Below are 26964 nucleotides of genomic sequence, written 5' to 3' on the forward strand. Positions count from 1 at the left end.
AAAAAGTCATCCGTCTCATTTATAACAGGACCACAGTCTTAGTCCGTGTTTTAGAACATTCAAGACTTTAAAAACTGCAATTACTTTGGGTCATACGATAATTATCCCTTTTTTCTGTGCTTAGGAGCACATAATTGGGTGTCAGAACTTAATACCAACTCAAAACCTCCGTGTTTGGGCCACCCCAGGGCTGAAAACATGCTTGGTGAGAATATCGGATTTGTCTTTGAACGCGCCGCACAAATTGAAATTTGCTCGGTGACTCAAAGCTCTAGGAGAGATTCAAATCAATAAAGATTAAGGACATGAAAGGGGTTGAGTGTAGCTGCTCACTCCATGCCCTAAAATCGTATGTTGTCAAAAACAGGCTACACATTAAGACGTCAGGAATCGATATAACTTGAGAAAAGTGGCATATTTTGAGCAAAAAGAGTGCTCGTCCATCGGCTGATCGAATCATGAAACAAACGTGAGCTTAAAATCTCAGCTTTGACTAGAAGGAATTCCTTTTCAGATGGGAAGAGCAGTTCAAGAATGACATGCTGGATACCACCGGCTAGTTTAGGTGTCCCAGGTTAAGGCCAGTACACATAAATCCTGTAACTCTGTCAACTACATGCTTTCTGCCGAGCATAAGTTCCGCATGGTTTTAATTTATCCAGGTTTGGTGAAAGGGAGCAGGGTAGAGGGTCTGCTGCCACATCCTCTTGGATGGACTCAACAGGGCACAATATGCTACCAAGCAGGCCATCTGTTAGCGTGCACGCTCTGCTTCTCTCAACCCAAGGAGAATGACTGCACTTCCAGATTAACCTCTCCAACAGGAGCTAAATATGACGGCAGTGCAACATTACTGCACAGAAGACAGACAATAAAGAAAACCCAATATGCATAAGCCAGTCACATCTTTCATCTAAAATGACTTGTTCCATTACCGCTGCAGTGCAACTCACTGCTGGGTAGATTTCTGTTTATCTCATTCATTTCGTGCCATACCTTGCTTTTATTCAAATGTATGTTCAGCCCAACAAGCTTGTTAACAACTGTTGGCTGCAACACAATAAACAGGCAGGATAAACAGGCTCTGTACCCATCAACAATGCGGTGGCGGGGTTCATCTTTTTCAAAAGAACGACTTCAGTAAACTGACTGGCACGCTTTTGCCCAGCAGCTTCGCCGGGTTGTTGATTGGGGGGACAAAAGCACCAGAACAAAGGGCATGTTTGACAGGTAAAACAAAGAGGACAATACAGATTAATTTACACAGACTTTAATATTTTATTTACAGATGAATCATTGACATATTTATCTGTTGGTGTAATAATTATGATGCGATTCTTCAAACCATTCTCATCCAGACTCGCCACAGGTTGTGTAAATGCCGAACATGATTTCCTTTATTTTTTTTTCTGTTTTTTGTCGGTTTTCCCCCCATTTGATTGTTTTCTCTTGGTTTAAAAAACAATAATCAAAATGTACTCCTGTTGGGAGGCCAACAGGAAGGAGGAGGACAGGTGAAGAAAATATGGAGGAGCAGGTGTGAACGTGGGGGATCTCTTGCAGGAGCTGCCGTTTGTTGACTGCTGGGCGGGTGGTGGGGGGGGGGGGGGGGGGCGGGCGACAACCAGGCATGACGACACATATGGCTACTGTGTGAACATCTCTAAAACCCTTAATCAGCTGGTTCCCACAACACGGAATAAGCCAACCTGCACAGTGCAATGCATTATATGTTCGATTCATGCATGAATAAGATAAAAATGTGGTTTTCCTTTGATTCCTTTTTTCTTTTGGTTCCTTCTTCTAAAAATGCACTACGCCATCACTGCAATACTTTGCGAGCAAGATGTGATGAGTTATCAGCACTGCACCCGACACGTCTGGAAACTAATGACTTCCCTATCGAGCACCCGATTTGTCTTACACTCCCCCGGACACCATTAACCGAACGAGTTCAAAGGGTTTGGGGTGTAGCCGTGTGTGATTTTGAATACAGAAAGAAAAGTTTATTGAAGACATCAATTTAAAAGTTTATGACTTGGCTTAATCCCTGTTCAGACAACAGGCCCCATAAGTGTGTCAGATCAGGTCCAAAAAAAAAAAAAAAAAGCCCCCTCGAGTGGCTCGACTCTCCCCAACAAAAAAAAGGTCAACACAAATGAAAATAAATGCACTGCATAGGCAAGGATAAGCCGCTGACAGCTGCTTCTTGGACACAGCCAGAAAAGCTGGGAGATAAGACTGACAGACATGGGCGGGGTCTTAAGTCTGGCATTTGTTTCAAAGTGGGTGAGAGATGTTTGCATGTCTGATTGTAGCACAGAGTGGAATGTTGACTGAGCTTAAAGAAACCGGAGGTAAGAGCTCACAGAGCGGTTGATTGGAGTGCGGCACAGCAGAGGTGACGAGTGCAGAGGAAAGATACCACGCCGGGGGGTGGGGGGGGTGGAGAAGGTTCGGAGAAGACGGGGAGCGCGTCCAGTGAGGAACAGACGGTGTGATGGAGGAAGAGACGCCTTCAGACAGCGGGAGTTTGGAGGGGAGAGGATGCGTGTGCGGAGAGAGAGATGACTATCATGAGGAAGATGAAGAGGGTGTCCAAACTCAGTTACTGAGCAGGAGCTCTGTCGCCGTCTCCACATCCCAGGATTTTGACGACAATGCCACTATTACTGCATTCTGGGAAAAAAAAATTAAATAAATAGTCAATACAATTCCAATCTGCAGCAGACAAAATGCACTGCACAGCTGGCAAGAGGAGAGGTTCACAGATACTCACTTTTTCGAAGCCCATGGCACAGAGTTTGTCTATTTTGCGTGTGTACTCCGGACTGGAGACGGGAGCGCCTGCGTAGACATGAGACCAGAGTCTCGCCGTCTGTTTAAACATCTCTGGATTCTGCTTGTACTGTGTGTTCAACAAACGTGAAAAGCAGCGTTAAGTTTCTGTCAAATTGGTTCAGCGAGCAACAGCGAGCTTTCATATTTGTATTTAGATCATATGGAGCTGTAGAGACTTGGTTTGGGGCTCTATTTTCTGGTACTAGAACGACCCGGATTCAAAATGGAACGGGACGTGAAAGATCACATTGGCCCAGCATTTGTTCCAGAAACTAAAAATATTCATGACAACAACCCTAACATCCATTAGAGGCAGTCCACTTATGATTCATCTACATAATTTGGTATTACTTCCATCACATCAGACGACTAATTACATAATTCTACAGGATTGAGGATCCTGATGTATTCAGAGCCAGAGGAACTGCGAGAGCTACAGTCTGCCAGAAAGCCATTTTTATCTCAGAGCTGCCGAGCTCTCTTTGATGCTGTGATGGATTTCCCATCATCATAAACCATTGGTATTAAGACTCTTATGGGAATGGAATTATTTGCTTTGTATGTGGAAATGCATCTGCATGTAAAAGACTCAAACCTTTATGCTAATTCTGGTGCAAAAAGGGTTTTAGTTATAAAAGCTAAAAGACACAAACTTCCGTTGAAACTATTCAAGCAAAAACTAACCTTACATAACTTTCTTTCATTCATTCCTTTAGGTTTTGCTAAAGTGTGGGCTGGCCAACGGATGACTTACCTTAAATCAATGATTAATGATTGCCTGTGGGAGTAATGACACACTCAGTAGAGGGGGGGGGGGTAATCTTTTCATTAATAAAAGCCAACAAAGGGCAAACTGTTTCATGTAAATGCATTTACGGTAACAATAAATTGCAATGCCCATTAACATCAGAGGGGCATTTGTTTTGTGTTAAATGATCCAGGTCATTAAACTGATATTTGTTTTTTGTTTTTTAAGGTGGGGTTGTGTGAATTACTCATGAGTAGCCACTCTCTTGTCTGCAGTAAACAGCAGTCAGACTGAACTCTGATTGGAAAACCAGAAGCTTTCCCCATGAAAAAGCTAAAGGTGCCACCAGAAGAGCACATTTTTAAAGCAAGCAGCCACTGAGCCATTTAATATTTTCATATCACCAGTTGTTTAAAAACTAGACTGGGGGACATCAAGACATCTTTAATCTGTTGTTTTTATGAAGATAAACCGTCTCCCTGCACTGTGGTTGTCTACAGAAATTCAGAAGACAGTGGAAGGGAAGGGTAACGTGTATTGGATAAGACGATGGCTTTGTGGTGGCTTTCTGGCTGTAGGGAAAAAAGAAAAAAGATAAATCTAACCAGTTCTTAGCCAGAACCAGCTTAGACCTGACTCCTGCACCAGCCCTGATCCAGCACTGGAGCCGCTTTGTTTAAAAAGGGCTGTTTACGGGAGGTGCATCATGTTCAGGAAGTCACAGTTCAAACACAACAACATAGATATGCATGCACACCGACCTGATTGGCTACCACTGCGTCCTGTGGATCATCTGGTTCTGCAGCTGCCAGTAAGGCTTGTAACGACAACAGGACTGTCCTCAGAGTCATAGCTGCTGCCCTGAAACGACATATTTTCATGGTTGACCAATCAAATGAACACAGAGACACAAATGCACAAGCAACCGCAAAGCATGGTGCAATCCATCCCATCAACCTCCTAATAAGACCCATTTGATTCTATAAAATATGAAGAACAAACTGAGTGACGCTGGGAAATGGTTCATAGCTCGAGCAAGAGACGCAGGCAAAAACTGTGATTGACTCGCTATTATTTCAATAAAGTGACGTCTGCATTATTATCCACGTGAAGAACATCGGGGGGGAGGAAAAAGAGCTGGAAATTGTAGTCGACGCATCACATTTAGTGGCTGTGTGGCTCATGCACTTGTGTAAGATGTAAGAAAAAAAAATACTCAAAGAGAACCCTTTCTCAGGTGACTGAATACGTCTATAATCAGACAGCAGGCAACAACTATTGAATAATTACATAAAGAGGGCTATTAGAGGGTTAGAATGCATAATCCGCTCATTGCAAAGATGAATGAACATTTGAGAGTTCAGTGGTGCGATAAGCATAAGCACTGATCTGCAAAGTTGTGGGAAAAAAAAGAGAAAAAGGTGAGGTGAGTCATCCCATATTCAGGGGAGTGCAGAAAGAGGATGGTCAAACCCTACAGTGATGGGATGGGTCTGGTCCACTTGTCCCCGTAAGAGGGAAAGGACACTACAAACCAATTAAACTGTTGCCGACTGAGTTTTGAGCTACGATACATGTAATCTGACCAGTGTGATCTCGGGATGTGAAATCGGCCCTGTGTTCAGGTCATTGGACCCTGGCTACTGTCGATCCAATCGAAAATCACTCCATCCCTATTACAGCCTATTATTTATTTAGAAATATAGGTTTTGCGCCACATCTGCACAGACAGAAGTGTCTGTGGCTCAAATTTTTATTTTGGTTTGGTTATTTGTGTGAGGAGCATTTCATTTACGCACGCTGATGCCTCGACTTAAGAAAAGTTATTGTTCAAATTTATGCACAAATTATTTCTGTTGTGGCTAAAAAGAAAGATAATATAGAGCACCACTTGTGGCGCAGAGAAAAGTGTTTGGTAAGCAAGCAAGAAGAAGAAGAACAGAGAAGACAAAGAGAGCCCGCGTTCCGCAGCGCACATCTCCGGAAAAAGTGAAGGAAAAAAAAGATGCAACAGGGAGTAACTGAGTTTAATATTCACTCCTCAGTTGCATAGATCAAAGGGCTCTGTATGCAGACATGTTGCTCCATGAGAAACATTTTCAAGTAGCAAGTTCTAGAGATTTTTTCCTTTAACATCTTACGGCATTGAATTAATTCAAGATCTCCTTAAAGATCGCCATTTGAAAAAAAGATCACGATCTGATCGAAAATCACTCCATCCCTAGTGGGATCTCTTCCATCAGGGCAATACTCCAGCCCAAAAGTCATGAGGGGTCACTGAATGAGTTCATGAGTAAAAAAAACTAAACTAAAAAAAACTCAACTATACTATGACCTGCGCAGTCACCAGATCCTAATGCAAACCAATGCTCACGGGAGATTTTGGACAGACGCTGTGCTTTCTGTGTGTGTTTTCATCCTTTTGTTGCACAACTAGACATCATTTCAGTGTTTGTCCACCCCCCCTACTTTTAAATCATAAAGTTAACAATGACATTTTTAAAATGCTAACCTTTCTGTACTCCAACTGTAAGCTAAAAGCTCTCAACTCCCATTCAGCTGTACGTACTTTTTGAGACAACTCATTTCCTGCGAGATTTCAGAGAAAAAAAAAAAATCCAATAAGTTAGATTCTATAAGTATCTTTACAATCCCGATTATAAAAACTCATCCTAAAAGCTTTACTAAGGCTTTGGATATTTTTGTGACATTCAGCGTTGATTTTCTGCATTCCTCTGCACCCTCAGACAAATCCACCGCTCGTGTTACCTTTCCTGAAGATATCTCAAAACTTTGCCATTTCCTTTCCTCAGCCACAAGGACTAATTCCTTCTGACCACCTTGCTGCTACTTGCCCTGTAACACGAGTTGCTGCAGGCTGACACACTTTACCAGGACTTGTTTGTCCTTCATAACCAACTGAAGCCAGCCTTCAATTTTCAAATCTTTTAACAAACCCAGATAAATTACTGGGCTTGATTAAAAGAAAAAAAAAAAAGAAAACAATCTGTGGACACTCAGCTGCTGACATTTTGCAGTGATTGCAATAGGCTATGGCCAAACTAATATAGGCTAAGGCCTGCTAAACATAAAGATTATGCAATCAAAGACTATGTTAAACAATAGCTTATCGATAATGCACAGTCTCTCCTTACTGGACCAGAGGTGGACTACAGGTTATTTACAGTGTTGCTGTGTAATACACAACATCACATATATATAACATATAACAACATGTTTTAATCTCTTACAACAAAAGAGCGCTTTTAGATTTCTCTTAGCATGACCCCTGCACCTGAACCGCTTCATACAGGTGCAGAACTTTACGCGACAAACGTCTTTCACATCATCATACCAATCGCTGATCTATTTCACTTCAAAGCACTCCCATCTTATTTTCTGTCCGTCTGTGATCAAGGAAATACGGTCTCACAAAAAGGAAAGTATGAGGAAGGATGAAGAGCCTAAAGAACACACAGATTTACTCACCACTGATCTTTAAGAATGTCCAAACATATTGCACCTGTGACCGAGCTGATGTTGGGATGCCAAATCTTTGTGATAAACCGCACCTGAGATGATTAAAAAAATGAATAAAAAGACAGCATTTTGTGAATTTGCACAGTTAGTAAAAGTTCAGAGGTAAATATACTGCAAGGAGAACAGGCATCCCTGGCCAAAACTGTAATAAATCCTCACCTTAGGTGGATTGAATGGATACGTCTCTGGAATTTTAATTTCTAGTTGATATCTACCTCCTGTACAAATTGAAAGCATAAACACATATCAAGTCATGATCCGTGACAGGGACATTTCAAACATGCTAAATAGAGGAACAACAAGCTTTTTAAATTAAGCAGATGGTGAATCCTTGAAGTCAGGGACAATCCATACCACATTAACAAAATTATGCAACCATGCATTGATGAGCAGGCGGTGTGTCTTTAAGAGCTCCTCACCTTCATATGGCGTGTCGGGTGGCCCAGCTATCTCCCCTTTTAGTTCTGTGAAGTTCTCATCCACCAGGTCTACCTTTATCTGGTTTTTGCTTGTCTAGAAGAGTGAGCAGAGAGGAGGAATTACAACTTCAGCAGACACACTGCGGAGTGTTGAGGCTAGCATGCTGCCAAACACAAATCTGCCTATGCAGCATAAACTGACACCTCCCGCAACATTTGGAAAAGTTAGTCTGAACTTGTTGCACACTTACACACCTACATGTAATAAGCCCTCTAACGTAGGTTAAAGTGAGTGAATGCATAGTGAGGTACGTGGGATAAGTATATATTTATTTCTACACGATGATAATAAAAAAATAAAATCTTTGCTAGGGTTACCCCCAGCTAGCTTAGCAACCGTGGTACGTTAGCCAATAATGTTGTAATGCAAGGCTCGTTTAATCACTGCAAAACTTTCCAAATGTGATTAACTGCGTCCAAGCAACAATGACTTTCTTAGCCTTAATCTCTCCAGAGTGACACATTATTGGCTGCCATGACAGATAGTTAGCTAAAGCTAGCAGATCAGTGACTAGCAAGCTAACAGCTGAGCCTGCGAAGCACCTCTCATTCAGCGAGAGAAATGGAAGAAATGATAGCCTCAACTTGAAGCGGCAGACATGATAACCAACCTCTTCGCTTTTAAGCACTTCCTTGAATTCCCGTTTTATCCTCTGAACTGCGATGTTGGCCATGGTTCCCCAGTGTTACCGTCCGGTTGGGGCCTCGTCGCTGTCCGACCCGTTAGCAAATGCTAGCTTGTTCTGCCCACAGTAGGTCCTTACTTTTTTAGATACAGACTCAAAAAAATATAACAGCTGTAACCTTGTTCGCCGTTTCTGCCGTCACTCCACGTTAGCAGTGGGAAGTTTAATCTCTTAAAATTGCTCAACATCTATCTATCATGTCAAATGTGCAGCACAATGGTTGGTGGTACAGAAAACATTTTAATACCAAACTGCATGCAGTCTGGAGGAGAGGGGGTCATGTGATCCGAGCCATACCGAACGCCTTCACCCATTGGTTGATCAGCTCATAATGAATAATCAATTTTTTATCATCATCATTATTATTATTATTTTCATTATTATTGTTATTTTTGGTGGTGGTGATGGTGTGTCACAATTAAAAACACTATTGACTCTTCAATTGGTGATGGAATTTATCCTTGAACAACCACAAGCACAAACAGGGTTTTACATATTGCAGTGGCATGTATTCATTATATGATGTTACTTCTTCGTTTTAAAATGAAGATGACTAAGGGGGGTTTCTGTTTTCTTATGTGCATCACATGCAGTCTCATGAAGACTTGGTTGCTTGCCATTACACAAGACTAAGGGGCAGTTTACATCTCATGATCCCAGTAAATACAGATGTGTGTCTCTCACATATGGTCCACACAAATCAAAGATGGAGGCTCCTGGGTTTTATGCTTTTTAGACACATTGACAGGTTAAAAGAAACTTCGCTAACCAGAAGTACTTATATAAGGACTTAACAGAACAAAATGTAACGATCCAAATATACGGAGAATCAGCTATCCTTTTGTTATTCATGCTTAGCTGAACTGGAGTCAGGCATGTAGTCGTGATGCTTTATAACTACAGACGCATGAGCATAAGGTAGTTTTTGACATTCCTCCAACTCTTAGGAAGAGACAGACTCATGTTTCACTGTGTGTCATCCCAGCTCCAAATGGAGACACTAGATGGCATCATTGTCCCATCGTTGGAGAATGACAGTCTGTGACAAAAGTCCAATAAAATACATGTCTGACCACTAAAACTTCTTACATGGTGTAGTGTAACATAAATGATACCAACGTTAAATGACAAACTATAGTTAGTACTGACTTTATTGCAATGACCCAATAATGGTATTGACATATTTTCTCTGTACTGAACATCCCATGTAAGGTCACAAATAAGGTAAAACCTGTCTTTTCCTTTGGAGTAAACTATCGAGCTCACATCAGTTTTCAGGTTTTTGTCAAACAGAAACATGTGAGCAAGCAAGTGCCTTCAGTGTAAAGTTAATCTGGTGGCTTTTTATGTTAATTTAGACAAAGAGATTTATAAATCTCTATCATCAGATCAAAAAGGGACTGAGACACAGTCTCTTAACAGGGATTTTTGGTAAAACCGATCACATACATTTCACAACAGCAAACAGACATTAACAGACGAGGCACAAGTATACCTTGTGTATCTTCCCTGTAATATTAATTCAGCCAATTAATGAGTCAATCTTTTCAAGTGTTAGTACTTGGCAGTAGGAGGACACAAACATAGCGGTGCCCTTTCCTTTTGTCTCCTCCGCTTCACCCTGCCCTTCTGTCTCCCTCTGCCTTGTATTTCATTTCTCTTGGTGGTGATGAAAAAAATGACAAGAGCAGCCAACATAACAGCTGTTACAAGGAGGCAGCCTCCAAAAACTAGCATTAATTTGTTCTTGAACATCCAATCACAAATGGAGCAACTTTCCTGCCGATCACTAAACCTGCATAGCTTCATTGTATAATTGTTAGGAAAACCACTGTGAGTAATGATTTCTCTGTAGACAGTAATGGAAGCCTTGGCTTGGGATTGGTGTTGGGTTGAGCTGAAGAGGCCATATTGGGGGATGTGCCGGTCTTGAAGCTTCCACACGTAGAAGCCCTGCAAGTTGACAGCGTCAAGATGGTAAGCTGAAAAGAAATAGAAGTTAAAGGTTTAAAAAAAGTGACCATCAACACTGAAGTTTCTGTTCTTCATCCAGTTAGAAAACACTGCTTGCAAGGATATGTGTAAGAAAAGAACATGCTTGCATGTCAAAGTAATCATGCAATGCATGACGGGCAAAGAATGAAGACAACGCGATCAACTCTGCTGCTTTTGTTGTTTTTTTTTCCCTTCTCTCTTTTATGATTTTATGATGTTCGTGGTTTCTCATTAAGCCTGGATTTTATAATAGGAAGTAATAGAAAGTGATAAGACCATTAAACCTGTTTTCCCTATAGGGCTGTGAGTCAGCTATGATTACACAACGCATTCTGGGTGCCCCACCTTTGAGTGCCTCCTGCATGTAACTCCGGATGTAGTGCTGCCTGAGTTTATCCTGAACAGGAGCCTGATCATCAATCCCACTGCCTGTAACTATGACAGGCAGAGCTCTACCGTATCTCCGGCTCACCCATCTCAGCATCTTCCGTAGGCCCCAGGGTACCAGAGCCTGTCCCAGGCCGGAGGAGGGCCAAGTGGGGTCAGAGAGTGTAAAACAGTCATGATCCGGGGATGGTTTCTCCTGAATACTGGCTTGTGTGTGGGGATACGGAGAAACTAAACGTGTAGTAAAATGGTTTAGGGCAATAAAACTCAACGCCCCTCTCAGCTCCTCTCTCTCATCCTCAGTAAAACTAGGAAGAGGGGATCCAGAGAGGCCCATTACTCGAGTTCTCTCCTCAAGGTAAGCCTTCATTTCATGTGGGTAGTCCCCTTTACTCTGCTTGTCCTCATATCTGGTCCCCAGCAGCGGGTCTAAGAAGCGACCAAGTTCAAACAGAAGGAATCTTTCTGCTGCTACTGAATGTGATTCTAGGAAGGGGTTGGCAGGTTTGGCCCAGTCAGCATGCAGTGCAAGGGATACCAGGGCTTGCTGCTGACTGTAATATTCCCTCTCATATAACCTCCAGGCTTTAGCATGAGCTAGAAGGAGGTTATGAGCTGCTTGATGCTTCTCCATCCCATTGGAATAAACGTCTATGAGTCTGTTTGGCTCATTAATGGTGATCCAATATCGAACCCAAGCACCAAGCTCCTCGTAGCAAAGTGCCGCATATTCCTGAAAAGCTTTCACTGTACTGTACTTTAGCCAACCCCCAGAAGCATGCAGTGGCACGGGCAAACCCAAATTCGGAGTTTTGTGTGTTGGGTAGTACATGATAACCACAGCCTCCAGGTCCAGCTTCTTAAGCTCAGTTAACACACAGCGGTAGTACCTTAAAAAAAAAAAAAAGATTGTAATTAATGATTGTACACAGAAAGATGGAGTAAAATAAAGGCAGAGGACTTACATTTACTGTTATGTTATGTTTCAGCAACAAAATGAATCATGTTAAATTGAAATGAATCAAATTCAGGTTCATTTTGGGGGACTTGAACAATGCTGGTTCATGTTTGTGAGTTTGTGCACTACTACCTTAAAGCCTCAGTGTTCACACGAGAGCGGTTTCCCTGGGGTAAAATCAGAGACCAGTTTAGAGCAAAGCGATAATGAGAGGCTCCAGTGGATGCAAACAGACGAAGATGGCCACGGATTGCCAAATAATCAGTGCACTGGGCTGGTCTGGTTTGGAGCTTCACCCCTAAGACAGGATGCAATGATCCGTCTCCTGTCAGGTTCCAACTGTACAGGTGAGGGTCAGTAAACTGTGGTGAGAAAGGGTAGAAGTGGACCTGCAAGAACAAACAAACCAAAACATTGTGTAAAACTATTGATTTAGACAATAATTGCTTCAGTAACTCATGTCAGCTCCTTCCTCTTACGTGTAGTGTTGAGTCTGCAATGCCCCAATGAAATTTGCAGGGAAATTGGCCTTTGAACTCTATGGATGTTTCAACACTTGGGAAACCATTGTCAGAGACAACATGCTTGTAGTACTGAGCGGTGGTCTTAGGGATCCTGGTTCTGTTTGGTTGGTTAAAGTCGATATAGAAAAGACCTCGTCTGATACTGTATCCATAATTCCATTCAAAACCATCCACTAATGACCAGGCTGAGTAACCAAACACCTTCACGCCATCAAGCTTGATGGCTGTAACAGAAATAACAGAAAGAGAAGAAGTTATGTTTGTGTTTTATTGGGATTTTACTCCTTTTTAATAAACATTTAGCTCTTTGCATCTCACCTTGCAAGACTTGGTTGATAAAACTCTTCATCAGATAGATGGCCACTGTGTCTTCCCTTCCCACATTAGCTTCAGAGAACCAGCCTCCCTCAGCCACCAGCACGCTGGGGTTCCCATACTCCAGTTTTATCCAGCTTAAGAGGCGTCGCAGGTCCGGCGTTATAGTCTGGCCGTAGTGAGCCAGGTTCCGCCCGAGACGGAGATTGTTGGGTCCAAATGACAGGGCAAAAAAATCTGCAGTTTTCTGCACCCAGAGCTTCTCCTCAGGAGTGAATGTGGGCATAAGATCTCCGTGCTTCATTTTTAGAGAGAGTGGATAGTCCCCCTCAGCAAAGATGGGGTTGGCAAACCAGCCAAGAACAGCTTCTATCGACTGCTGACAAAGTGCATCATTGGCAGCTGTGGCCTGGCCTCTTTGAGGCTCAACCCAGTGGGAACCTAAAACAATGGATACTTTACCCTTTTGAGATGTCCGAAAGTGAGTGTTGTAGGTCTGCCATGCTTTGGCGTGTGCCTGAAAATAGCAGCAGACACATCAATATGATCTTGCTTGTTCACAGAACATAACCACCGTCTGAAAATTGTTTCACTGAAGACTGTCTCTGTATGACGTATCTATTTGTGTAAACAATTAAATAACCGTTGGCTGTATTTCTTTTATTTGCTTCCTTTTAAGGGTACTGGTATAATGCACCATGGCCCACTGTCACACTGTAGTGGTCGACCAGGACACTTTAATGTGGGTCAGATCATCATAATTATGCAATATACACATTATAACACCAGAAAGTTGTTTTTCTTGTCTGACAAGTTAAAATGTAAAAAAGATCAAACGGGACTTTTACAAACTGCTTACAACTGCGTTATGTTTTATGAATGTTATATATATAGGATATATAAAGGCAGTAGCACCAAGATATGCTCAAACATTCCACAAAACCGGTAGAAGTAATGGGCATTGCTAAAGTTTTCATCAATCAGCAGCAAATCACCATTTGCTCGTTTCATCGACACAGTGTTAGCTGTAAGCCTACCATCTGTGCTTGAGTGCATAAACACAAGTGATTATTAATGAGGCGTATCTCTGTGACTTCCTGACACACACACTTTCCCTCCAGCTCAAAAGTGCTGATGTGGTGGACTTTGACCACAGTGTCTTTTTAAGTGCCGTGTTTACTTATGACAAACCTGTCAATATGAATATGGACAACGAGTTATCAAGGAGATAAAATAACAAGTGAGCGCGGAGGTTATGCATTAAGCCATACTGGTTGAATGCAGTAAAATATTATGGATTTAATGGGATCATTCAACACCGGTACAGTCTGTGCTTGCGTCACTGTCATGTCACCTCACAGTGATTTCAAAGATATAAACATTAACTGACCATCATAAACTGATAAAACTGTAGATGTTCAAAGTTCCCACACAGATTGTATGGGCAATTGTAGAAATTGTACAAAACCTGTTAAATGACCCTGTAGGACTTACCAGGATGAGGTTGTGGGCCACTGCAAGAGAACCGCTAAGACCCAATTTCTGTCCAGGAGCGTGCACGCCTGTACCATATCCCTGCACAGCCACCAGGTATGGATTATGCATCGTGAGCCAGAACCTAACGTGACTCCCAAATGTGCGGAAACAAAACGAAGCATACTCCTCAAAATGTCCAACCAACGTGTCATTTTTCCATCCTCCATATTGCTCCTGGAGCACGTGTGGCAAGTCCGAGTGATACAGAGTGACAATGGGCTCAATTTTCTTTTCCAGAAGGCTCTTTATGAGGCAGCTGTAATGCTCCACAGCTGCTGCATTAGGCTCACCTGTGGCAATGCCATCTGGAAAAATCCTGGGCCAGGAAAGAGAGAAAGAGTATGATCTTACACCTAGATATTCCAGTGCCTCAATATCCTCTTTCCAGAGGTTGTAGCTGTCACTTGCCACATTTGCAGTTTCTCTGGTTAAATTACTACTGATGGAGGAGTGGGTGAAATGGTCCCAAACAGAGGCACCTTTCCCATCCTGGTTCCAGGCTCCTTCTGTTTGGAAAGCAGATGTCCCTGAGCCCCAGAGAAATCCTGAGGGGAAGGTGTCATGAAGGAAAGACTGATCATTGATGATGGGGTTCAGCTTGGGCTGCTGCCAGATACTCCTGCCCTCCCCAGGAGAACAAGCTGCCTTGTTCCAAAGAGGCAACACCAACAAGAGGGAGAATAAGAGGCACATGGGAGGTGAAGGATGACCCACCATACTGAAGGAGTCCGCCTTGTCTCAGAAATCCACTTTTAGGGGATAACAGGTGTCAGTCAACTGCTCTTTTAATCATGATAAATCCTCCTCCAGTTGACAAGAGATCCATAATGTTTGAAAAGAAAGGGGGAGATATAATGAAAGCCAGTAGAGAGGGATATTTGAATCCTCAAGGTGCTGCAGTGTCCATCTGACAACCTGGTTAGTGTTTCCTATCCCTCTCTTGGTGTCCTTCTGCTCTCACTCAGCCCCTCCCTACCACAACAATGCTCACACATACAAAGGCTGATTCAGATCCATGCACATTTGACTTACTATACTTAGAAAGATCCAGTGAATTATCTTCAACTGTATTTCCAAAATTGCTCCATCACTCTTCGATTATGTCACCGATTAAAAAAAATAAAAAATACAGTCACAACTACACAAAATGTAAGACTGTTACTGTTGTTGTGAGAACACACAGACACTCATAAAGCTGACAGGCACATTGTGGCTGCTGTAAAACAACATTCTTGTGTCAATAATTAGCTTGCACTCTGATCCTAGCTTCATAAGTACTTCACACTGTAGTCCTTTTATAGTAAAGACGTAGGTTTGTTGACTACAGTTGAGTTAATTGGTGTAAATCTTATAATACAGATAAATATGTCTTCATTTTCAACACATTTATTGTGTAAGAGGGAAAGAATGAATTAAACAGAGGGCTGCTTCCTTTCCTTTTTTTTTTTGCGACCTCACGGTGAGGGAGAGCTGGGCACATCTGCAGTGTTCTCTTAAGATTTGATCAAACAATGTCAGGTGAGAACAGAAAACACTAGGTTATATGAGCTTATTCAATTTAGCTCCAGTGTGTGTCCCTAGGCAGGAGGCTGGGTAAAAACATTGCTGGGAAGTGTGTGTGTGTGTGTCACAGTCCATCTGTCTGCACACATGCTTGTCTTTGACCAAGCTTTCTTATCACCTTTCAAACTCATCAAAACACCTATTTCTCATCATCCTTCAATAAAGACGTTTGTATGGCAGTCGAGAGTAAACAACAGTCACCCAGGGTACACTCTGCATCGAGGCAATGGTGAGTTAGGTAAAATGCGCTGGAAAATGTTCATTTACCACCCAAAGTGGCCTCAGTGGGGTCATCATGATACTACAGGAAGGTCTTCCCAGAAACAGTGAGCTGTGTCGGACGTCTGATTCACGCAACTGATGTTGCAACATGTTTGAATAGATAAAAAAAAGTTAAACTTAAAGCATCCAAAAAGAAGCAATAAACACTAATCCTACCAATAATAAAACAACCGTTTTATCTGGAGAAATTTAATGGATAATCACTGTCATCACTAAAGACAGATTCGAGTACTTTTACTCATCTATTAGGAAGCATGAATGGAAGCATGCATCAAACTCTGTACGATTGATAAAGGGAAGTGAAAAGAGGATGTATATGCAGAATAAACAAAAATGGTAGCAGACGCACTTTCATTTCTGTTTCCCCTCATTTTTGCCTTTTTCTGAAACAGCTTTAAAAAAGTGAGAGGCAGAACCTGCAACAGACAGCAGACGCTCGTCATTTGACACAAAATCTTAATTGCTTTACCTTTTTAGCATTTGTCCTCAGCAACTGAATTCTAATCGTTCTTCCGATGTTGGAGATTTGCAACTGATGCATTTTCATACGCTGTGTGACGATAGTGAACGAAGTGCATATGCTGAAAAGCACATCTGTCTTCACTAAAGGTCAGTGCTCCTTTCTTGCTGTCTTTTCATTATGAGGCTTTCTGCAGACGCGTTTATGTGCTTTAAAGCTTAAAAGTTTTGTTTTTTTCTAAAACACAATGTTATTTGTGTCATTTCAGTCATTAAAATGATGTGACAATGAAAACAACGATAGCAGTTGAAAATATTTGCAGTTAAATTTACTGACTTGTGCGTACGCATGCATTACTAATAACTGATCTGGGAGAAAATAAGACTTTCTAATCAGGTAAAAGATGTACAATCAGCTGCCAATATATTATTAGCAACAGCAGCAAATAAAGCTTTCCTGCAATAGCTCGTGCCCTCATGAAAGCTCTGATGTTACGTGTGTGTCCATTACAGTCTGTCTCCCACTAATTTGTCTGTTACATTATATAAGCAAGGATGGGCTAAATGCAACATTTCCCCATTTAATAGCAATATACTGTAGAAAAACCAACACAAACTGATACCTTGAATATCATCATAAAGTGGAATCGACACCGCTTAAAAGCTGTTTCAACATATCTGAACATTGTAACGGTCAGATTGGTCGTTTTATTGCAGCCTTATTTTTAAAAAAAAAAAAAAAAAAAAAAGTGGAGCACATCAGCTCTGAAGTCTTTACACTGGCTGCCTGTCCATCAGAGGATAGACTTTAAAGTTGGTCTCACTGACTTTATAGACCTAAAGCTGGTCTATAAAGCTCTGAATGGTCAAGGACCAAAATAGGACCTCCTGACCCACTATGAACCTTCCAGACCCCTCAGGTCATCTGGATCCGATTCCCAGAGTCAAAACCAGACATGGAGAAGCTGCATTCAGCTTCTATGCTCCACATGTCTGGAACAAACTCCCAGAAAGCCTCGGATCAGCTGAAACACTCAGTATATTTAAGTCCAGGTTGAAGACACACCTATTTTCAGCTGCATTTGAATAAGCTTGAGTTTCAAAACGGAATCATGTTTTAACTATTGATTTTATCTTTCATATATATAATTTTTTCTGATTTTATCTATTGTTCTTATTTCCTTCTTTTGTTTAAATTTTAAATCATGCTTTTTATTTCTTCTGTTTTAATGTCTCTGTAAAGCACTTTGAATCACCTTGTTGTTGAATTGTGCTATACAAATAAACTTGCCTTGCCTTGCCTTGCCTTAAGGCTGCATTAATTACTGCTAATATTTTTCACTAGTGTTGTGTATTCTGTACCATTTCCTTGTCTATATCTAGGCAAACAATGAGGCTCTCAACTGCAGTTCTCTGGGCTGCGGCCATGTTGGTGGGACTACAGAGCTGCGCTTCATCCTCCGACAGCATCGTAGACCGTTCATCCAGAAATCTCTCCTCTGTCCCAACAGACCTGCCACAGACGGCTGAGTCAGTTAACCTTGCCTGCAACCGCATACATCAGCTTCACTACGGAGACTTCAAAAACATCACCCTCCTGAAGTTCTTGAATGTTTCCTGGAACGGTTTGGAGCTGATCGATGCCGAGACCTTTCTCGACACGCCACTCCTGGAGGTTCTGGATCTGTCACACAACAGGCTCCAGAACCTGTCAGCTCAACGGTACCTGCTGCACGCGAGCAATCTCGTGGTGCTAAACTTAGCCTGGAACGGGTTTCTTAACATGACATTGGGAAGCGAGTTCAGTTTCCTGGTAAAACTGAAGAGATTAGCACTTGGAGCAGAAAACATCAGCGTGGGTGATTTTGCAAACATTGGAAAGGTGAAACTACAAAGCATGAACCTTTTCCTGGAGGAGCAACTTGACTATGAAGCAGGAAGCCTGATTGATGTTGACGCTCATAGGCTTCAGATAGTCTTTAATGGTGATCAAAGTGTGCTCAGGGATCTGTTTGGTGATGCTCTGTCACACTTTCTTGAGGTGGAGATTAAAAATTTGACGGGAGGCTACAAGAACTTAATAATGCAGCTTGGTGAGAAAAGAAAGATCCGCACATCTCATCTTTTTACCAGCAAAGTAAGAATTTACTGGAAAGACTTAACTGAATTTGTGAATGCAGCACTGCGCACTTCTATTTCCCATCTAAGCTCCTCTGATGTAGCCATAGACAAACCACCTTATTTTGACACCCATGTGACAGAGACATCTGACATGAAGTCCTTCACGGTCAGACGGGGAGTTGTGAACTCGTTTTTCTTCTCTCAGGAGGCAATGTATGACTTTTTCATCAACATCCCAGTCAAGCAAATATCTATCCAGTACACTGCAATCATACACATGACATGCCCAGAGAAACTGAGTCCTGTCATGGAGCTGGACTTCTCCTACTGTGCTCTGTCCGATTCAATGTTCTCCAGTGTGAAGAAAGACCAAACAGTTGAATGCAAGACTCTCGTTAACTTGACAAAACTGTTTCTAGTAGGTAACAATATTAAGAACGTCCACGTGCTGAGTAAACGTGTGCAATACATGATGTCCCTGCAGCACCTGGACCTCAGCCTGAACTCCCTTGTTTACGACGGTTTGTCTGAGTGTCTGTGGCCACCAAACATCACCATTATGAACATGTCCTCCGGTGGTCTGACAGACACGGTTTTTAAATGCCTCCCAAAAGGAGTAGAAACACTGGACCTCCAGAACAACCAGATTACCGTGGTACCACCATCCATCTTTGAACTGAGAAAACTTTCTTCTCTAAATCTGAATTTTAACAGACTGCGGGACCTGCCAGTGTGCAATACTTTCCCCCTCCTGAACAAGCTTCTGCTCAGGTCAAACTCCCTCCATGCCCCCTCGGTAAATAAGTTGGAAACTTGCCCCAACCTGAAAACCCTCGATGTCAGTCACAACCCCTTCACCTGCACCTGCATACTGAGAGACTTTATAAGCCTTGGAACCAGGGCTGAAAACAAGAAAACAGACTCCGGCATCGAATTGTTGGGTTGGCCTTCGAGCTACTACTGCACCTACCCAGAGGATGTAAGGGACACCATCTTGAAAGGCTTCTGGATCCCAGAGGTCTCCTGCAGTGTCAGTGTTCTAGCGGCCACCATCTTGATCCCCGCTGTGGCACTGATTGTCACGGTTGTATTTCTGTGCCATCGTTGCGACGTTCTTTGGTACATGGGTATGATCTGGCAGTGGACCAGAGCCAAACATCGTGCAAGAATGCAGCACATTCGACCTGAAGATCTCGTGGGGGTGGAGTTTCACGCTTTTGTGTCTTACAGCCAGCATGACGCAGACTGGGTGAAGAATTCTCTCCTTCCCAACCTCGAAGGCCCTGCAGGAGGGCTCAGAGTCTGCCATCATGAGAGAAGCTTTGTGCCAGGAAAGACAATAGTGGATAACATCATCAGCTGCGTGGAGAAAAGCCGCCGCTGTGTGTTTGTGCTTTCTGCTCATTTCGTTAAGAGCGAATGGTGCCATTACGAGCTGTACTTCGCCAGCCACCAGCGCCTTTCTCTGGGCTCGGACAGCATTGTGCTCGTGATGCTAGAGCCTCTGCCTCAATATTTGATCCCATCCAAGTACTATCAGCTCAAGTCTATGATGAGCCGCAACACCTTTCTGGAATGGCCCCAGGACAGAGCCAAGCACAGGCTTTTTTGGGCTAACCTCAGGGCTGCCCTACAGGCTGACCTGCCAAATGCACCAGTCACAGAAACAGAAGAGTGACTTTGAGGCGTGGGCAGACTTTCAGAGGAAGTGTGAATTGGACATTGTGGAAGGTTTGTAAAAAGAAACAAGGTATTAATAAAAAAAAAAAACACTTGGATGCCCTGCTGGGGCTTGCTTGCTTCTAGAACTCGCTTTGCTTTTTTTTTTTTTTTTGCGAAAGAACCCGATTTTAAATTTTGCAAATGATGATCTGAAAATGCTAGCATGTTATAAAATGACGCAAAATGCCGACCATTTAAACATTCAAGAGACATTTAATGGAAACATCCATAAAAACTAACTGTTTGATCAAGACTGCAACAAAAACAATAAACTTCACCAGAGAGTATCAAAAGTGTATTTGATCCTTTTGTCAATGCTGACTGCCGCTACACATCACATCACGAAATGTTCTAGTTGAGCATATGACAGTCAGGTAACCCCTTTAATGTTGTTCTAATAAGGAAGAGAGCTACACACACACACTGTAGCACAACATATCCAGTGTTTTCCCAAGCTTTCAGAACAGAAATGTCCACATTTTAAGGCAAGGAGAATACTTTTATGGCTGGAAACGTGTCCGGCTTTTAGGGTCAAAACTGCATTAAAATTGTGCCAATAAAAGAGGGAAAAGCTCCAGGCCAGGTGTCACGGAAGGGACTGAATGATGATTATTTTCTCATTAATGCAGAACCGGTGGAGCACACCGAGCAGGTTTTCCCCACAACGCGACACCTGCCTCTCCATGGCCAGACGAAAGTCCTCCTTCACTCCTTTGGTGATTCCTCGAGTGACTGTGTGGTGTCTGCAAGAGGAAGGGATAGAAAAAATAAACACAACATAAACGTGGTCAGAGAAATATAGTCCTATAAGCTGCCTGTCATTAACAGAGACTTACATTCAAGTCAACTATCCATGAGTAAAAATAAACTCATGGAACAACATGTTTTTAATTTTCCTCACACACACACATCAACCAATCAAGTCTAAACAACATTTGTAACATTACAACAAATTAAAACCATATAAAACATATCCACAAATGAAATGAGATCAAGTGTTATGAAAAGGCAAACAAGAAAACCGACTGTACAAGAAAACCGACATCATCCTCAGAACAACAACAGCGATGACCACAGAAAGAGGAGTAATGGCTCAAATAAACAAACGCCGACAGGAAATCAAAGAACAACTAACTCAATGTAAAAAATGACAGGCCCAAATTAAAACTGGGGGGAGGGGAGGGGGGGGGGGTGACAAGCCTTGAAGTTGGGAATGAAGGAAGGGTGACTGGTGTGGGCGGGATGGGGACTGTGGGAGGAGGGGCCTGGGGTACCTGTCCATCGTCTGCACCCCTTGTAGCAGAAGGGTATTTAACTCCACCCCCAGGGCGGGGCTAGGGTTCCTGAGGGACAGCAACATTCAACAACTCTCAGTCAGTGAGATTCCATTCAAGTGTCTTAACTGCTACAGCAATGATCCAAGGAGTCAGATTTTATTTTTTTCCCCCAACCATAAACCCCTTCTTTTTACAAGGCCCACTCCATTAACAGTTCATTCAGTTCTGAGTGAAATTTCCCCCACAGGCCACAGTCTATGCAGATTATCAGTAAAATAGCACTGCTCTCCTAAAAAAACACACCAACAGAACGGGAGAGTGCAGTCACCATGCCAACTGAAAAAAAAAAAAAAAAAAAAGCTCTGAAAGGGGGTTGCTTACTTAATCAGCATTCCCTGATTGGGCAGCAGCTCCAGCTGAATTCTCCCCCCCTCTGGAGTGCGCAGGTAGGCAAACTCCTCCAGCATGTCAATGTCTGAGATAAATCGGGAGCTAATGGAGACAAACATCCTGCACACGGGAACTGTGGGTCGATTAACTGTACATGCAAATATGTCTATTAATAGCTCTGACAGTATTGAGGCTGTGCGAGGAGTTGCAGAAAAGGATACTGGTCACGTAGTTGAAGAAATTCTCATACTGGAAGCTGCCTTGCTGACAGATTTTATCCACTGCCTTTAAAAACAGCATCTCGCCCTGTGGCCAATCATACTGCAGCAGCACCACCACGTGACCGAGGGACAGGTCGTCCCGATTGTCTGCAAAAGCCCGGAGCTGATTGACCAAAAGGAGAAAAAGAGAGGTTCCTCAGTGAGGCTTTAATTCTAGAAAAAAATGTTAGAGAGAAGCAGGGACTCCATGTAAAACACTCCAGCAACATTCCACGGTGTTCGCTGGTTGGAGTACCTTAAAGCAAGCGAGCATCAGCTGGAGGCAGAACGGTAACACAGCTTTGTTCGTACAAGGAAGCAATCTCAGGTCGTTACCTAGTGAAGACAAAAGCAAACAAAACCTCAGTTAGACATTCATCTATCACATGTCCGAAGTTGTCATTATTCTATAGGCTGGGATAACAACATCATTTGTCTTTCATGACTATTTAAGCTGCATTAAATTGAGCTTGCGGTCCACCTGATTTCACAATACCAAGTAAGCACAGAATCATCACAGTATTAATCAATCTGAAAGACAAATGTCAGTGTTTTCCATACGGGTCAGATTTATTTTGTTTACCCTTCCTAGTTTTGGTCTTGACTCTACTCTGATCTTCTGGGGCCTTTGATGGTTCTGTGTTTGGGGGAATCAGTCCACCGACGACATCCAGCAGCTTCTCACAGGCCATCTGATAAACAGGCACAATGAAGGCAGGACGATTACACAAAATGCCATAAACTCAAGCAGGGTGTACTTATTTTTCATAAGTAATTATTAATCCAAGGTCTTTGTTTTGTTTAAATAATTTAGGAGCCAAACTATGGAAGGCAGAACATCTGTCAAACATGAAGTATTCTGCTTCATGTCCTGAAACCGTAGAGCTTTGACAAACTAGGTACAAACGGTTGATAACTGCAGTTTGCAAAAGAACAGAATGAGGAAAATGTTTTATATTTTATGTTTTAAGCATGTCAAAATTCCCCCCATTTAATGCAGAGCAACAGACACACACTACAACACCACCTTCTGGCCATGTGGTGTGATTGTCTCCCTTTTGGAAATCAGAAAACAGCAAACAACACAGCGCATCTCTGTGTACCCTGTATTCTCCCAGTGCGTAGTGGCAGGATGCCTGCTGTATGAGAGCCCTGTGGTGTTCCAGGCTGGTCTGACCTGAGGGGCTCTGCTGGCCCGGCTGAGGCTGCTGCACGGCAGCCATCTGATGCAGACTGGAGAGGGCTTTACGATACTGGCCCTGAACACAACCACAGACACAATCATAGTCAAAGCCAACTTGTAAGGCACACATTTCGAAAACCATACGACCATGGATGTATCGAGTGAGACGTTTCAGCTTCCTGTTTTTTATAAGTCTCGAAACCTTTATTTGCGTCAGTCATTTTGAATAAAAAAAATGCATGTTTTACTAAATCCTGGGCTTTGCTTTGCAGTTTCGTTCAATCTCTTACATAATCAAATATCCTGTTTCAAATGTGACTAGGTGCAGAGTAAGCAAGTTGTGGTAACACAGTTCAACTTATCTATATAGCTATTTTAAGGACAATGCCTTAAAATACCACAGGGAGAAACAATCAATTCTCGTAGAGCAAGCACTTAGTTACAGTAAAAACCACAGACAAAAGAACCGCTGGCGTTTTGCCACAAACAGTAGAAGTGAAAGTGACCCTTGCCTGGTACATAATCATGTCAGTAAGGAATATTCTGAACCACAGCCAGCCGTCGGTCTTCCACGCGGCACAGATCTTCTTGAACTCTAAGACATCAACAAGCAAAGTTCATTTAAAAGATTCAACTTTTTTAATCTTGTGCTGAGGCAGCATGACTGGATGCATGCAAAAAAAAAAACACAAACAAACCTCGGTGGCGCTTACCAGTTTCCAGACCATCGTGAGAGTGAAGCAGGTCCCAGCTTTCTCTTGCCGTGCGGAAGCTCTCCAAAGTCTCCGACCAGCTGGGCATCTCAGTCTTGTTGACTAAAATGTGCCGACCGCGGCCTTTCACCAAACCCTCTTCGTCATCTGAGCTCTACCATAACACACACAAGTAACCGACAATGCCATGGAAACAGCTTAAACAAGAGACTTAGACTTCAAATCTGTCCTCACCATTGTCTTCTCTCTCCCATCAGCCAGTTTGCGTTTCTTATGCGCATGTTTCACCGGTCCTCTGTCCACCTCCACATCGCCGTACACCGAGCTCAGATCTTCTACCAGGATCCACGGCCCTGAACTTATCGCACTGACCCCTGCGAAACATTAACGGAAAAACTTTAATCCATAACAGAGAAACCAGGCCGAGGTGGACATACAGCTGAACTATGTGTGCTCGCATGGATGGGGGGGGGGGGCTGACCCTGGAACAGTGCTGGCTGTACAGCTGAGACGTAGAGGAAGGCACTGCGGAAGAGAACGAGCGCAGCACAGATGACCACCTGACTGCAGCAGCGAGACCTTGTGTCTCCTTCCAGACCAGGCAGGTAGCGACACAGCTCCTTCACTCTCTGCAGCATGTCCACATAACTCCTACAGAACACACACACACACAAACAAGTAAACAAGTATACTCCTTTAAAACGTCTTAGTCTATCAAATCAGTCACAATAAATGTTGTCACTCTTGTGTTTTCTTTTCTGTGCTCACACAATTCAAAAGCCTGACAAAAAGGACCATTAATTTGAACCGACTTGCTTTTTTTAGACTCGATGAACTGTTTTCTCTCTTTTTTTAGAAGTAGCCCTATGTATAATAACTCTAAAAATCAGTAGTGACTGTGTGACAGACCTCTGTCCCTTGTCTCCCTGCCACTCGCAGCGTGCACCGACCAAAGCGAGGATATCGAGCAGCCTCTCCCAAGGTTCTACCACCACGGACGATTTCTCTGACAGGCCATCGATAACATATCGCTGGGCGCCACGGGACACGCCAGGCAACTTCAAAGTCCCGCCATCTTGGGAGCCTAAAAGACAGAACAAAGGAACTGTAAGTAATGTCAGGCAGGTGCTGAACAGGAAATGTGGATATTTAAAGTGATCACACTGGGTTAGACTAAAAAAAACAACCATACCTTGTATCTGTATATCAGGTGAGGGCCCACGAGTAACATAACCAATGTAGAATTCAGCTGCTTTCAGTATGTATTTCTGCATGAGGCTTGTTGGCAGGCGCATGTCCATGTTGTTTATGACCAAAGGAAGGACGTCACACACTGTAAGAGTGAAAATGGCAGAGGTAACAATTGGCTTTTTTTGTTTGTTTGTTTGTTTGTTTTTAATACAACTAATTTCAAGTTTGAAATTCACTGACCAAAAAGTTTTCTGAAGCAGTTGACAGGAGTTTCCACATTCTCCGATACCTCTGCCTCCAACAGTGTCTCTCCTAAGTTGACCTACCAATGCAGGGGGATTGTAACCATTCACAGAGTTGCAAGGGATCCGTATCTCAAGACACGCGAGCTACGGTGTTATTACATACCCCGTGTTGGACCACAGACTCTGGGAATCGCTTCAGAAGGAGCAACAGCATCTCCGCCTTTTCCAAAGTGTTGAAACACTGCTCTGTGGCTTTCAGCAGCATCTCACATTGCACTCGACCAGGCAGCGTCTCAAAAAGCCCTGGACGAGAAAAGCACTCTTCAGATTTCCAAAACAAGCAAAACGGCTTGCCGAGAAATGCTGTGTTAACTCATACCTCGTAGGAACTGTGAATGTTTATCCTGAGAGTCACTGCGCAGGGCCGCTGTGATGACACTAATCTCACGCCAAACTATAGGCTGATCTGGAAAGTTTATGAACCTAAAGGATGCAAAATATTAAACTGTTAGCAGACTTACATCTCAAGGTGCCCGACATAAACACTCATAGGATGCTGTAACTCACATGTCATAGAGCAGTCTCCCTGCCGAGGCTGTCCTCTCTGCATTGCGTTCAATGATGTACATTTCATACTGTAAAAACACGTGCACCAAATTTAAAGGAATCTCGACAGAGCTCCACAAACACCTGAGATATAAAAGTGTAAAGTTCAGAGGAATTTCCACATCTGATGTGGCTCATCTGTCATTAAGAAGCAAAGGCAGGTAATTGTTGTTACCTGTATGTTGAAATCTGCAGGGTAAAGGGTCCTGGCAGTTATGAGCCAGGCTTTTGCCGCACAGGGATCATCAGAGACCAACTCCCGGGCTCTTTTCACCAAAAACTCGCAGTCTTTTTGCGCTGACATTTCGCATTAATTTGTTTTGGGGTTTTTTTTCCAACTCGACAGGGGGAGGAAATAATCACATCTGCAGCCCAGACTATAATTTAACGCATGCGGTTCCTTTAAACTCTTAAGTCTCTTAAGGCGAAATTGTAGGAGTACAACATAAAACAGCAATTGTGTGCAAAATATAATGATATTGTAAGCCGCATACAACGTTAGCTAGCTAGCTTTAGCTATCCGAGTTTCAGGTGCCATCTTCGCGAGAACTATCAACCTATAAGGTATTCTCTTATTCAATCATCTTATAGAAATATGACAACCACGTTTAAAATGATCATTAAAAGCCACAGAAAGTCCTTGTGAATTTACTAAACAAAGCCGCGTAAGCCTTCATTTATCGACTTGTTCTAACGTTAAGATGATGACATCACGCCACAGTCGTAAAAATGAGCCTGTATCCTGCTTTACGTACTGCCGTGTTGGCGACGTCTATGTAGCAAGTCGCTCCATTTTTACGAACTATTCTTTTTATTCACGCCAGACACATTTGGGATTGTTCACTCATTTATACTATCTATTATTTATACCACATAATTCAAGTAAATGAGTCTGCAATTCTAAAGCGTCTATTTAAATTCGCTCCTGGCTCCATCCAGTCTC

At 42.8% G+C, this 26964-nt stretch overlaps 4 protein-coding genes across 6 annotated transcripts; 1 reads left to right on the forward strand and 3 right to left on the reverse strand.

Moving 5' to 3' along the window:
* Positions 1 to 1254: 1254 nt before the first annotated feature.
* Positions 1255 to 8574, reverse strand: ube2ka (ubiquitin-conjugating enzyme E2Ka (UBC1 homolog, yeast)). The gene is made up of 7 exons (XM_072395786.1): positions 8220 to 8574; positions 7549 to 7642; positions 7289 to 7347; positions 7079 to 7161; positions 4351 to 4450; positions 2780 to 2908; positions 1255 to 2679 (listed from the first exon to the last, which is right to left on the reverse strand). Exons 1-7 carry the CDS (start codon positions 8280 to 8282, stop codon positions 2605 to 2607), a joined length of 603 nt encoding a protein of 200 aa, XP_072251887.1. The 5' UTR covers positions 8283 to 8574; the 3' UTR covers positions 1255 to 2604.
* An 853-nt stretch (positions 8575 to 9427) lies between these two features.
* Positions 9428 to 14911, reverse strand: klb (klotho beta). Its single transcript, XM_072396433.1, has 6 exons — positions 13968 to 14911; positions 12477 to 12990; positions 12114 to 12382; positions 11767 to 12023; positions 10635 to 11566; positions 9428 to 10276 (listed from the first exon to the last, which is right to left on the reverse strand). The coding sequence occupies exons 1-6, from the start codon at positions 14724 to 14726 to the stop codon at positions 9849 to 9851; spliced, it is 3159 nt and encodes a 1052-aa protein (XP_072252534.1). The 5' UTR covers positions 14727 to 14911; the 3' UTR covers positions 9428 to 9848.
* A 1321-nt stretch (positions 14912 to 16232) lies between these two features.
* tlr1 (toll-like receptor 1) lies at positions 16233 to 20679 on the forward strand. The gene is made up of 2 exons (XM_072395787.1): positions 16233 to 16463; positions 17697 to 20679. Exon 2 carries the CDS (start codon positions 17704 to 17706, stop codon positions 20110 to 20112), a length of 2409 nt encoding a protein of 802 aa, XP_072251888.1. The 5' UTR covers positions 16233 to 16463; positions 17697 to 17703; the 3' UTR covers positions 20113 to 20679.
* ints10 (integrator complex subunit 10) lies at positions 20439 to 26798 on the reverse strand. 3 transcript variants are annotated; one of them, XM_072395788.1, is made up of 18 exons: positions 26197 to 26798; positions 25983 to 26050; positions 25795 to 25898; positions 25579 to 25718; positions 25411 to 25492; positions 25172 to 25312; positions 24889 to 25063; positions 24461 to 24630; positions 24214 to 24353; positions 23980 to 24133; positions 23779 to 23861; positions 23187 to 23342; positions 22667 to 22775; positions 22340 to 22419; positions 22045 to 22207; positions 21815 to 21908; positions 21431 to 21499; positions 20439 to 20899 (listed from the first exon to the last, which is right to left on the reverse strand). In XM_072395788.1, exons 1-18 carry the CDS (start codon positions 26323 to 26325, stop codon positions 20743 to 20745), a joined length of 2214 nt encoding a protein of 737 aa, XP_072251889.1. In that variant the 5' UTR covers positions 26326 to 26798; the 3' UTR covers positions 20439 to 20742. The 3 variants fall into 3 exon arrangements, with proteins under 3 accessions (XP_072251889.1, XP_072251890.1, XP_072251891.1); XM_072395789.1 differs by having other exon boundaries at positions 23187 to 23336; positions 23773 to 23861; XM_072395790.1 differs by lacking the exon at positions 21431 to 21499.
* Between the last annotated feature and the right edge of the window lie 166 nt (positions 26799 to 26964).

Source organism: Leuresthes tenuis, unplaced genomic scaffold (assembly GCF_036924035.1).
Source record: "Leuresthes tenuis unplaced genomic scaffold, fLeuTen1.0.hap1 SCAF_11, whole genome shotgun sequence".
In the NCBI taxonomy this organism is placed as follows: Eukaryota; Metazoa; Chordata; class Actinopteri; order Atheriniformes; family Atherinopsidae; genus Leuresthes; species Leuresthes tenuis.